General features: G+C 41.6%; 1 protein-coding gene across 4 annotated transcripts in view; it reads left to right on the top strand.

Moving 5' to 3' along the window:
- Positions 1 to 13,762, top strand: part of MAP2K5 (mitogen-activated protein kinase kinase 5) — a 289,315-nt gene that overhangs the window by 262,492 nt on the left and 13,061 nt on the right. Inside the window, exon 22 of one of the 4 annotated variants that reach the window (XM_080670940.1) lies at positions 7,960 to 7,984. The exons of the other annotated variants lie outside the window; for them this stretch is intronic. Coding sequence (XP_080527066.1) covers positions 7,960 to 7,984 — 25 coding nt within the window. The remainder of the gene's footprint in view (positions 1 to 7,959; positions 7,985 to 13,762) is intronic. 4 annotated transcript variants of the gene reach the window in all.

Raw genomic sequence — 13,762 nt, 5'->3', positions numbered from 1 at the left:
CAGCTACTTCTTGGGGTGGTTATGACACTTGAATTAGATCGTGACCTCGAAAGCACTTTGTAGAATCAAAAACCGTACTCAAGTGCTGCTATCTGTAAATATATGTATTTCTCTCTCCAGATCAACATATTCAAGCTGGGTTATATTTGAATAAATATCCTTATAGCAACACTTGGTTGATCTGTTCCCCTCACCACCAGGGAGCATGTCTGGATGAAATGTAGACTTACAATAGCACAATCATATAAAAGTCAGGGCAACCCAACTGGCGTGGCTCAGTTGAGTGTCGACCTATTAACCAGGAGGTCACAGTTCAATTCCAGTCAGGGCACATGCTCAGGTTGTGGACTCGATCCCCAGTGGGGGGCATGCAGAAAGCAGCCAATCAATGATTCTCTCTCATCCTTGATGTTTCCATCTCTCTCTGCCTCTCCCTCTCTGAAATCAATATATATATATATATTTAAAAAACAAAAGTCAGGGCAGCTATAGCCCGCATCATCACCACAGAGCAGCGGAGCAGGGCAGGAGCCGTCTGCTCAGCCAGGCTGGTGCCAGGAGAACCAGTACCTGCTTGAGGTGGGCAGCACTGGTCAGAACAATGACTGAAAGGTCAGAGGACCATGTTGAAGGGTTGCACTGGTCTGAGGAGCCAAGAAAATGATGGAAAGAAAAAAATCGGAAATTGCTTATACTGTTCTGCAAAAGGGTGGACCTTTTGGCTCTAGGCAAAGTTCCCTTAATTGCTAGGAGAAAAGTATTTAAGTTTCGAGAATAGTTTTTCTTTTAAGGGTTATAGTGTTGGACTAAATCTTTTGTTTTCAGATGTAGGGTGTTGAGAACACTTAGGTAAACCTCTCAGGGGTTAAATCTGTCTTTAGGACTAACAGGACTTGAAAATGTTACCCTGTGTCAAGAAAACTAGAAGTGACAAGTTCATTTAAAAAGCCTGGTTTGTCATTGTTTATCTAATTTTCAGAATTGACACAGAAAATTAAACCTGCTGACACTCTCTGACCATCTCCCCGGCTCATTTCCCTGGTCCTTTCCTGCCTAACCTTTGCAAGTACAACATGCTCCAAACCCCAAAATATAAAACTTCCCACTGAGTTTCCAAGTTGCCCTGTAGTCATGCCAAGATTCTGTCATAGGATGTCATCCCTAATGTTATTAGGGGGGAAAAAAAAAAGATGAGGTTATAAATCTGCACTGTGAGGTATTTCTTTTTTCTCTCCTCTAAGACCATAAATCTTAGAAGTAATCAAACTCTCTGCAAAGGAAACCAAGATAAACTTGGGCCCTAAGTGGCCCCATATGTCTTTCCTGGATTCAGAAGATCTGAAGGCTTGTCTGCCTGGTGACATCACTCTGCAGAGAGGCGGCTGAGGGAGAGTCTTTCCGTGTTTAATACGGACATGCCAAAACTCACAGGGCAGCACGTCTTTTATTCGGCACCATTGGTGAATGAGTGGCTCCATAGAAGGAAAGTATTCAAATAACTGAAATTCCTTCTTTTTAAAATCAAAGCTGGTTGTCTGTTTTTGTTGGGTAGTGTTGCTAATAGGTGTCACTTCTTAATCCTGTCCTTATTTCTCCATCAGCCCTCCCTTCCTTCTCTTCCATTTGACTCTTTCTTTTATATTGGGAAACCAGATACGAAGCTTTAAGTCTAAAATAACAGAAAATTGGCTTGAATTAAGGCCTGAGATATTAGCTGAAAATAAAGTGTTCCGGTTTTAGTTTAACTTTCAGACTTTTAGTCTTAGCTCAGGGTATCAAATTTTGGAGACCTGTTGATATGTCAAGTGCCTCTAGTTTTGAAACGAGGCTATTTCACTAAATATACTGCTTGATAATGTTACATATAAATGCCCAAGATTGAAACAATATGACCCTTTGCTCATGAATCAGTAGTTAGTATAGACTCTGAATTGTTAAAGTTTTGTTGTTTTCTAAGAGGACCAAATAAGCCATGAAGGTACCAAGGGAAGTTTTTAGGCTCTGAAATCAGCCATAGAGCCAGGCCTCTCAGTACATCCATACTGAATTTTATGGAATTAAAGACTCCTTGTAAACTGGAGCAAAACTACCAGAAGAAGCAAGCTTGTAACTGAATAATTGTCCTTCTTGACGGTGTAAACAGACTTTGGTTTCATAAGGCAGCCAGCTTATTTACAACCAGACGAAGTAAGCACCCTTAGTCATTCATTGTGCACCTGACCAACAACACTGCCTCACAAAACACTGGGCACGCCGTTCACCACCACAGAAAATGCATTTCAGGCTTTCGTCCATTTAATTTTCTTCAACATTACCTTGCAAACCACAGTAAATCAATTACAGAATAGTTAAGTACCACAGGTTCTTTGTGTTTTCTTTTAGAAAATACAGCTCAATGCTAAAAGTGGGTTCTATTGATGATTTTTATTTGCTGTTGGGACACAAAATGATCAGAATTTTCCAATGGTTTGCTTCCTTTTTGTGGATTTCCTTTAAAAGCTCGGGGGGAGGGTGTTGAATAGTTTCAAATAGAAAATGTTGGTTGCTGACAGCACTAACTCTGGAATAACTGGGAATTTTCAGTCCTATATTTTATAGACCAGGTGTGATAGCTTTGGCCTTGATTATGCTCTTCTTTTAATTTTTCCAAAAGGGCTGCACCAGCCAGCCCCCTTGGATAACTCCACACTCACCCAACAGTAACCCATTCCATTGAATTGAATGAGGCTCACAGAACTGGGGCATCATAGCTCAAAACAGTTTTGTTTTTGTTTTTGTTTTTTAAATTGTTTTGAGCTATTCAGTTAAAGCTAATTGCCCAAAATTTTGATGTCTAATATCTTTAGCAATTGTTCATCTGTTTTTGTTGTTGTTGTTATTGTTGATTTAATTGCAACAAAAATCTCCACCTTAGCCTCAGTCTTTGTATGAATGAACAGTTTTTTCTCCTTATTAAGAAACTAGAAAAACTGTTACTAAGGAAGATTTTAAGAGGTAGCAGCCTTTATTTAATTGGATGCTTCTTGATTGAGGTAAGATGAGGCAGTGGATATGAAGTGCTTTGAAAAGTTTCAAGTGTGATACCAGAACTCAAAACCTGTGATTCACCTGCCAGGGGTGATATTGTCAGTGTTCATTGGCACCTCCCAGTCACCACCATTATCACCCTTCCCACTGCCCCCACCATCTATCTATCATCTATCTATCTATCTATCTATCTATCTATCTCCTATTGAGTTATCACTCTGCATTTTCAATTTTGTCGGAGATTAATCTACTTTACTAATCTTTTTAAAGAACCAGCATTTTATTGAATTGATCATCTCTTTGATATCATTCTGTTTAATTCATTTGTGTTTTTTATTATTTGCTCTCATGTTTTCTTCGGACTTACTTTTTGTTCTATTTATAATTTATTGAATTGGATTCTTAAGCTCATAAATTTTTAATCTTTTTCCCTAATTACATAAAGCTATAAATTGCCTCTTAAGTATTTCTTTAGCTGCATTACACAAATATTTGTAGTCTTTTTATTGTCAGTCGGTTCCAAGTAATTTTCAATTTCAGTGAGGATTTCTTTTTGACCCATGAATTATTTACAAGTATTTTCCTATTTTCAGATACCCAGAGGTTTTTGTTATCCTGTGATTGCTGTTTACTTTTCATGCACCATAGTCAGAGAACACAGTCCATATAGTATCAGATCTTTGTGATATGTTGCGATTCCCTTACTGCATGGTCAACCTCTTTTGTTCTCACTTGAAAGGAATGTGTATTCTCTAATTGTTGAATGCAGTGTCCTATTTACATCCTGTAGACCAAACTTGTTGTGTTAGTCAAATATTTTATGGCCTTCCTATTTTCTACCTGCTTTATTAATTACTAAGGGAGTTGTGTTGAAATGTCAGTGGTGATGTTAGGTACCTATGTCAAAATACTGTATCTTTATTTCAAAGTGTTTTCTTTATCTTTATGTGATGAGTCTCTATTTCTAACGTACTGTGCTTTCAATTTTATTTTTGTCTGATATACCTACGCTATCTTCTTTTGGTTAGAATTTATCTGCTCTGTGTTTTACTATCGCTCTGTTTTCATCATCCCTGTGTTCTTTGTTTTAAATGTATCTAGGCATTTTGTTGTTGATGTTTCTAATTTTACCTAAGACTTTTTTATTTGATTCATTTCATCATTTATACTTACTGTTTGTGATATACTTTTTTAATTTTATATATACATATATATATACATATATATATATATATATATATATATATATATATATATATATATCTTGTAAATGCCAGTGACCAGACATTACATAACTTAACATGTGATCATCCCAATAAATCCTGCACCCATCCAGCACCACACCTAGTTTTTGGAATATTATTGACTATATTCCCTGTGCTGTACTTTACATCCCCATGACTATTATGTAACAACCAATTTGTACTTCCTTAATCCCTTCGCCCATCTCCCCCCAAAGTCTTCTTATCTGGCAACCAATGAAAAGTTCTGGGTATCTATGAGTCTGTTTCTGTTCTGCTTGTTCATTTTGTTTGTAGATTTAATTGTTGGTATGTGTTTATTGTCATTTTATTGTTCATATTTTTTATCTTCTTTAAAAAGACCCTTCAGCCGGAACCGGTTTGGCTCAGTGGATAGAGCATCGGCCTGCGGACTGAAAGGTCCCGGGTTCGATTCCGGTCAAGGGCATGTACCTTGGTTGCGGGCACATCCCCAGTGGGAGGTGTGCAGGAGGCAGCTGATCGATGTTTCTCTCTCATCGATGTTTCTAGCTCTCTATCCCTCTCCCTTCCTCTCTGTGAAATATCAATAAAATATATTTAAAAAAAAAAAAAAGACCCTTCAACATTTCATGTGGTACTGGTTTGGTGGTGATGAACTCCTTTAGCTTTTTCTTGTCTGGGGAGCTCTTTGTCCTTCTATTCTAAATGGGAGCTTCGCAGGTTAGATTAAACTTGGTTGTAGGTCCTTGCTATTCATCACGGAATATTTTTTGCCACTTCCTACAAGTTTCTGTTGAGAAATCAGCTGACAGTCTTATGGGTGCTCCCTTGTAGTTAATTAACTGCTTTTTTCTTGCTGCTTTTAAGATTCTCTGTTTGTCTTTAACCTTTTGCATTTTAATTATGATGTGTCTTGGTGTGGGCCTCTTTGGGTTTATCTTGTTTGGGACTCTCTGCACTGCCTGGACTTGTATGTCTGTTTCCTTAATCAAGTTAGGGAAGTTTTCTGTAATTTTTTCAAATAAGTTTTTAATTTCTTGCTCTCTTTATTCTCCTTCTAGCACCCCCATGATTAAATGTTGGTATGCTTGACATTGTTCTAGAGGCCTCTTACACTATCCTCATTTTTTGGATTCTTCTTTTCTTTTTGTTGTTCTGATTGGGTGTTTTTTTCTTCTTTATATTCCAAATCGCTGAATTGATTTTCAGTTTCACCTACTCTACTGTTGATTCCCTGTAAATTATTATTTATTTCAGATAATGTAGCCTTCATTTCTAACTGGTCCTTACTTATGCTATTGAGGCCCTCACTGAGGTCCTTGAGCATACTTAAAACCAGTGTTTTGAACTCTACATCTAGTAAATTGAATATCTCCATTTTGTTTAGTTCTTTTTCTGAAGTTTTGTTCTGTTGTTTCATTTGGGCCATATTGTTTTGTCTCCTCATTTTAGCCGCCTCCTCATGTTTGTTTCTATGTATTAGGTAGAGCTGCTACATCTCCTAGGCTTGGTAGTGTGGCCTAATGTATTAAGTGTCCTGTAGGATCCAATGGCACAGCTTCCCCGATCACCCTACCTGGGCACTCAAGGTGCACCCTCCCATGTGGGCTATACACTCTCCTATTGTAGTTGAGTCTTGATTGCTGTTGGCACATCAATGAGAGGGATTTACTCAGGCTGATCAGCTGCAAGGACTGGGTGTGACCACTGACCTCCAACACCTTGAAGAATCAGCTGTACACGGACCCATCCACAGAGTAGGACTTACTTCAGCAGGGCTCTGGTACCCACTGAGTCTGCCTTTGAATGTGTCACTTATGGAGGTGGTTGGGTAGTGGTACTTAAACGTAATCTGGAGCTGTCCACTGGATATGCTGGCTCTGGGGCCTCTCGGGAGGTGCAGGCAAGGTCAGCCAACCCCCTGTGTTCTGCCCAGAGCCACAGGCCATAAACTACAAAACAATCTGCAGATGGTGAGGCCAAGCTGTGAACCAAAGCTGGCTACTGCTAGTGCCGGGCCTAGGGCCACTTAGCTAGAGGTACTGGGGTTTCTGAGGCCAGATGTTGCTTGTTTGAGAGATTTTAGGAAAATCTGAAGCATGAGCCAAGACAGCCCATTTCTATGGTAAAGCCACTGGAAACAGGTTGGGTGGGCTCGAAAGTTGGTTAGGGCAGGGTCTCAGGAAATCACCAAGGTGAAGCAAACAGTGGCCAAGTTGCTGGAGTCTCAGATATGGTGCCCCTCTGCTTGCTCTGTGCAGGAAGTGCTCATCAAAGGAACAATGGCCTCTGCCAGCACTTCTGTCTGAGAGAAAGCTGCCCTTCCAGCTCTCGTCCTAATGCCAAACAGTTCACCTCCTCCCTAAATGTCTCTGGTGCTTTTCAAGTTGCTGTCCCTACACTGAAGCTCAGAGGGAGTGAGTCCAAGTAAGTCCATGCACAGGCCCTTTAAGAGGGAACTACCTGAAACTCCAGTAGCCCTCCCTCTCCCTCAGACTCAGTCCACTGGTTTTTACAGCCAGAAGTTATGGGGACTTCTCTTCCTGGCACTGGAACCCTCGGCTGGGGTGCCTGGTGGGGGACTGGGGCCAGGTCCCCTTGCTCCACAGGGGGGACCTCTGCAGCTGAGATATCCCTCCTGATTTTTATCTGCCACACATGGTGTGGGACCAGCCCATTCTGCATCTCCACCCCTCCTACCAGTCTTGATGTGGCTTCTTCTTTAATTTCATAGTTGTAAGACTTCCATTCAGCTGTTTCAGGCAGTTCTGAATGATGGTTGTTCTGTAGTTTAGTTTTAATTTTGATGTGCCTGTGGGAAAAGGTGAGCACTGTGCTTACCTACCCATGGTCTTAGCTGGAAGTCACTTATGATACACTTAAATACTTTTTCCTGCTATCCATTTTGTACTTTCTACAATACTCTTTTGATTTTTTCTCCTTCCTCCACTCTATTGGATTAATATTTTTCTTCCTTTTTATCCTTTGCATTGGTTTAGAAATTATATTCTACTTCTAATCATTTATTGATTATCCCAGAACTTTTAACTTAATTTAGCAATGACTAAGGTTAATCACTAAATATACCTTCTTCCCAAACCTTACTCAGCCTTAGGCTTAATCTCTTACTGTTGTATCAGGTAAAATTAGCTTCAACTCCATGTGACAGAAAACAAACAGCAGCTCAAATAAGACAGCGGGGTATTTCCTAGTCGTGTAAAAGAAGACAGAAAGTAAAGTGCCCAGAGTAGTTTGGCAGCTCTTCTATCTTACCAGCACAAGGACATTGGAGCTCCAGCTAGCAGAAATGAGAAAGGGAAGTGGCAACGCTTGCTCCTTCTTTTCTAGGTATTGGCACACAGCATATGTGCTCACATGAGATTGGCCAAAAATACCATGTGAGCTAGGTGACAGTGTTCCTTGTTAAAATCAGGATTCAGCCCTGGGAAGTTTTGCTTAGTAGTTAGAGTTTTGGCCCAAAGACTGAAGGGTCATGGGTTCAATTCCCAGTCAAGGGCATGTACCTCAGTTGCAGGTTCCCCATCCCCAGTAGGGGTGCGTGCACGAGGCAGCCAATCGATGTGTCTCTCACGTAGATGTTTCTCTCTCTCTCTCTCTCTCTCTCTCTCTCTCTCTCTCTCTCTCTCTCTCTCTCTCTCTCTCTCTCTCTCTCCCCCCCCCCCTCCTTCCTCCCTTCCACTTTCTTTAGAAATCAATGGAAAAAATATCCTCAGGTAAGGCTTTTTAAAAAAGAAAATCAGGATGCATGTCACTAAGTAGGAAGAGGGAATGCACATTGAGAGGCACTAACTGTCTCTGCCACAGCCCCTCTCCCCCCAGACATGAGGACCTTAAGAGTATCAGTTCCTCCCCTGCTTTTTATATGTCATCATAGTCCAAGATTTTGTCACCTTAGTTTTAGATCTTCAAAATTAGTTATTACTTTTGTCATCACTTTATAATCAGTGTTTATTTAGATTTATCCATATGTTTGCCAGGTATTTGTTCCTCACTACTAGTATATCCTTCTTCCTTCTTCTGCGTTTTGTTTTGGGGTTTTTCTCAGAAGTGTATTAAGAGTTCTGTCAGTGAGAGTCTGTGAGTGGTAAAACTGAGTTTCTGTTCTATGATTGCCTTCCCTTTGCCCTGACTCCTGATTGTTAGTTTAATTGGGTTTCAGAGTTTAGGTTGACAATTTTTCCCAGAGCTTTGAAAGTGTTCCATTGTTTACTGGCTTCTACTCATCCTGGTGAGAATCTGCTGAGTGCTAATCCCTGCCCTTTGTAGGCAATATGTCTTTCTCCCTGGTTGCTTTTAACATCTCCAGTGTAGGTATTCTGCAGTTTCCCTACCACTTTCTAGATATACTGTGTTTCCCCGAAAATAAGACAGTGTCTTATATTAATTTTTGCCCCCAAAGACACGGTAGGTCTTATTTTCAGGGGATGTCTTATTTTTCCATGAAGAAGAATACGGTACACATTTATTGTTAAATGAAAATAAAGGAAATTTATTACCTGTATACGGTACGGTAGTACAGTAGTTGTCAACACAAACCAGACAAACTGTGAATCCTACAGTATCAAGAATTTACTCATTTATTCAATGACAATCATGTCATCATCTTCTGGAACATCATCATAACAATCCAATTCCTGAATTTCCTGGTGAATTTCTTGTGACTCCATTTCTTTCAGAATCAGTGGACCAAATCTCTCATCTTTAGCAATAGCACTGTCTTTAAATGAGTACTTCTTGTCAAGGTAGCCTGCTCGCAGTGCATTTGCAATGCAACTGCAGGTGATTTTCTCCCATGAATTCTTCACCCAAGTCACAACTTCTTGCAGTTTAGGTTTCACAAAGTTTCCACGCTGATTTCTCTCCATTCTATTTTCAATGTAGTCATTAATTTCCATGCGCAAATTGTCTTTGAATGGCTTGTTTATTGCAATATCAAGAGTCTGGAGATAGGCCGTCATACCTGCGGGAATCATTATCTGATCTATTTTTCTTTCGTGAAGAAATGTCTTCATGTCTTTAGCGCGGTGAGTGCTGGCTGCATCCCAGACTAGCAGACCTCTTTGGTTCCCTCGCATAACAAGCGGCAGCATTAAATCGACCCACTTCCTTATAACTGCTTGTGTGGCCCAGGCTTTTTCAGTTTCAAGAATAAAAACGCCCAAAACACGTTCAATCTTTTCCTTCTTGCCCTTAGAAATGATTAAAGGTGGGATTTTAGTGCCATCCAGACGAATTGCCAAAATACAGGAAACACGTGCACTTTCGTAAGCAGTGGAGGGAATGTACGCTAAGGAGGCACCCCGCTGTTCAATTGTTGTTTGAGATGATTGGCCCATAAACACTGCAGTTTCATCCATAGCAATCATGTTGGAAAGATTGTATTTAGAGAAGTCAGCATCATCAATAAAGGACTTGAATGCAAGTGCTCGCTTAATAACTTGAGTATCTTCCAACCTAAACAGTGTTGTAGATCTTCTTAAAGACAGTTCACTTCACTGAAGGAAATTATCCAGCCAGTGTTGTGATGCTTTGAAGTCTTCGGGGGCTATGTCAAACTGTGGTGCCATTGCTAGGGCAAATTCTTGAATCTGAGCCCTATTCACAACCAAAGCCTTTGCTCTCCTGTCAACAACCCATTCACAGATCAGGTCTTCCAGCTCGGAAAATAATGGTTGCCGACCTGATCCACACTTGCGCTTTTTAGCATTTCCCTTGTCCACTTGTTCAATGAGGTTACCATACTCTGCTCGCCATTTTTGGACCAATTGGATAATCAGCATCTTCTCTTTGCAGAAAGCAGTAAGATTTTGGCCCCAAGAGTCTTCCACGATTCCTTTCTTGTACTCCACAGAGTAGCTTTTTCTTTTTGCGCTCATTTCTAGGGGTAAAAAAAAAGGAATTGGGGTATCAAGGTGGGGGGATGGAGATCACTCAAAATGGCACAGGAGAATCAGAGGAGGGATTACCATTTTAGTAACCCCTTTTGATCCTCCTGTGTCATTTTGATTGCCCCCTCTGATCCTCCTGTGTCATTTTAAGTGATCCCCCTCCCCCCACCCCTGTGACACTGAACACCTTCACCAGACATCCCCCATACCCTTTTATCAGACATTTACCCCCTGGGGCCTGCCTGGGGACTGTCACTGGGCTTGCTGGGGCCTGGATCTGGGCTGGAGCAGGGTCTGCCACTGACTGAGAACCTTCAGTCATCATGAAGGCGGCCACGAGCATCAGGTAGTGTCACCAGAGACAGACCAGCACTCACCACCTTCGCCGCGTCCCGTCCGCTCTAATCCTCCTGTTCTTCTACATGCATCTGCGAAAGTCTCCTCCTTTCTCCCGCCCCATGCTCACCGCTCACTCCGACCTCCGCTCCGCCTCCACACAGCAGTGACGTCAGGACTCCGCGTAACGTCACTGGTTGCTAGACACCAGTCGGGGCGGCCCTAGCGACCAGTTTACGGTAAATTAATTTTCATTCTGAGACAGAGCCAGGGGGCCTTATTTCCAGGGGATGCATTATATTTCACTCAGAATGAAACCTGTAGGTAGGTCTTATTTTCAGAGGATGTCTTATTTTCGGGGAAACATGGTAGATTTCTTATTTTTCTGCTTGGAGATCGTTGTGATTTTTGAATCTGAGAATTCACACCTTCCATTGGTTCTCAGAATTTTCAGCTATTATCTCTTTGGATATTGTCCCTCCTCCACTCTACATAGTCTCTTTCCCAGTCTTTCCTCTGGGCCTTTCTCTTTAACATTTAAAAAACATTTCTCTAGAGAACCAAAATGGCGGCGGAATAGAAAGACGTGTCCCGAGCCTTGTCCCTGAGCAAATAGAAAGAATAGCTGAGGGTTGCACGAGGAGTGTCTGTTGGAGAGTTAAGGGACAGCTGTACTGCAGGAGAAGGTGGGGGACTGCTGGATGGCGTTCCCCTGACCAGGCAGCCCCCACTGCTGCTGGGTTCCCTCCCGGAGCCACCGGCTCGGACGCAGAGACCGTGCCATCTTGAAGGGGAAAGTGGATGTTATTGGAAACCTGAAAATCTACAACTGCAACATCCACCGAACAGCTGCGAACCCCAGAACACAGGTCCCCATTTGGCGCAAACACGTGGATTCTGAGGAGCTCTACACTCCACCACAGAAAGGTCAGATTTCGCCTGGAATAAGGTGAGGTCTCTGGTCCCGGTGGGACAGAGAAATGCGCGCACTGGAAGCTGGAACACCGGGGGAAGTCTGAACCTAGAAAAATCCGTGGCTATTGGAGCTGGCGTGATTCATGAATGTGGAAGGGGTCCTCAGAGCTGCTAACAGAGGGGATCTCTAAAAAGCAACCCATTTTGATCTGACACAGAAGGACAGCCTAAAAACTCTGGGAATGTGCCAGCTGTTTGGACACAAGGGGGAAAAGGGGATTGCGCAGGCTTAGGAGCAAACCCGGAGTTTGCACACTCATGCTTTCTTCTCTTTGAATCCTTGTTTCTGATTACTGAGCCCAATACATAGGATCACCCAGTTGGGGACACCCTAGGAGGCTGCAGGGGAAAGTTGTGTTTCTGGAACCTGGGGATCAGAGGGGGAGTGACCATCAGAGAACCAGCTCTGGGGCAGCCCACTCCCACAAACTGGTATTGAGTGCCATAGGGAAAGCAGGATCTAAAGCAGAGGCTAGAAAGGACCCATAGAACCGGAAGTCAACCCAGAAACACTGCCACCCAGGGGCTGAATCACAAATTGACTCCTGTGTAATCACAAATTAAGGAATACAAGAAAGTAAGACACACCGCCTGCTTAAAAATCAGGACTGGCTTACAACACTGAGGAGCAGTGGAATGCAGGGAACTGCAATACTGTCCTGACTGGGAAAGAGGAGAGAGAGAACTACATAACCAGACACCTGGAGAAGCAGAGACCATGGGGAGAAAAAGAAACAGCCCGCATGTGAAAGAAAAGCAGGCATCACCAGGAAAGGAAGTAAACGAAATGGAGGCAAGCAACCTTCCAGAGAAAGAATTCAGAGAAATGGTCATAAGGTGGCTGAAAAGAATGGAAGACAAATTTGACAATATGAGTAAGAACCAAGAGGAAATGAAGAAGAACCAAGAAGAAATGAAAAATGACATCGCTGCTGTAAAGAACTCAATAGGAAGCATCAAGAGTAGACTAGAAGAAGCAGAGGACCGATTCAGTGAGCTAGAAGACAAGGTAGGAAAAAATACCCAAGTAGAGCAGCTTCTACAAAAAAAAATTAAAAAGCAGGAGGAGAGCCTAAGGGAACTTTGGGACAACACGAAACAAAACAACATTCGCATAATAGGGGTTCCAGAAGGAGAAGAAACTGAGCAAGGAATAGAAAACTTGTTTGAAGAAATAATGACAGAAAACTTCCCTGATATAGGGAAGAAATATCCCACACAAATCCAAAAAGAGTCCCAAGCAAAATGAACTTCAAAAGACCGAAGCCAAGGCACATTATAATTAAATTGGCAAACACCAACGACAAAGTAAGAATCTTAAAAGCGGCCAGAGAGAGACAGAAAGTTACATACAAAGGAACCCCCATCAGGCTAGTGACTGATTTCTCAACAGAAACTCATCAGGCCAGAAGGGAATGGAATGAAATATACAAAATCATGCAAAGCAAGGGTCTGAATCCAAGAATACTGTACCCAGCAAGGCTATCAATCAAAATTGAAGGTGAAATCAGGAGCTTCACAGACAAAAAAGGACTAAGGGAATTTATTACCACCAAACCAGCAATGCAAGAAATGCTAAAAGGTCTGCTGTAAAAAAAAAAGAAATAGAAAGCGAAGAAGGAACACAGGGGTAAAGAATAAAAATGGCAACAAATAAGTACCTATCAATAATAACTTTAAATGTAAACGGATTAAATGCCCCAATCAAGAGACATAGGGTAACGGATTAGATTAGAAAACATGACCCATATATCTGCTGTCTACAAGAAACCCTCCTCAGAAAAAAAGACGCACACAGACTGAGAGTGAAGGGATGGAAAAAGGTTTTTCAGGCGAATGCAAATGAAAAAAAAAAAAAGCTGGGGTAGCAATACTTATATCTGACAAATTAGATCTCAAAGGGAAGGACATAAGAAGAGATAAGGAAGGCCACTTCATAATACTAAAGGGAGCAATCCAACAAGAAGAAATAACTCTGGTAAACATATATGCACCCAAAACAGGAGCACCCAAATACATAAAAAAAACTCCTGGAGGATATCAAAGGAGAAATTGACAGCAATACAATTATAGTAGGAGACTTTAATACCCCACTATCACCATTGGACAAATCCTCTAAACAAAAAATCAGCAAAGAAACATCAATCCTAAATAACTCACTAGACCAGATGGAATTAATTGACATCTTCAGAACATTTCACCCCAAAGCCACAGAATATACATTCTTCTCAAGTGCACATGGGTCATTTTCAAAGATAGACCATATGTTGGGTCATAGGCAAAGTCTCTTCA

This window comes from Plecotus auritus (assembly GCF_963455305.1).
Source record: "Plecotus auritus genome assembly, chromosome: 1".
Classification (NCBI taxonomy): domain Eukaryota; kingdom Metazoa; phylum Chordata; class Mammalia; order Chiroptera; family Vespertilionidae; genus Plecotus; species Plecotus auritus.
The sequence above is the reverse complement of the archived record's forward strand: the minus strand, read 5'-3'. Positions and strand labels throughout refer to the sequence as shown.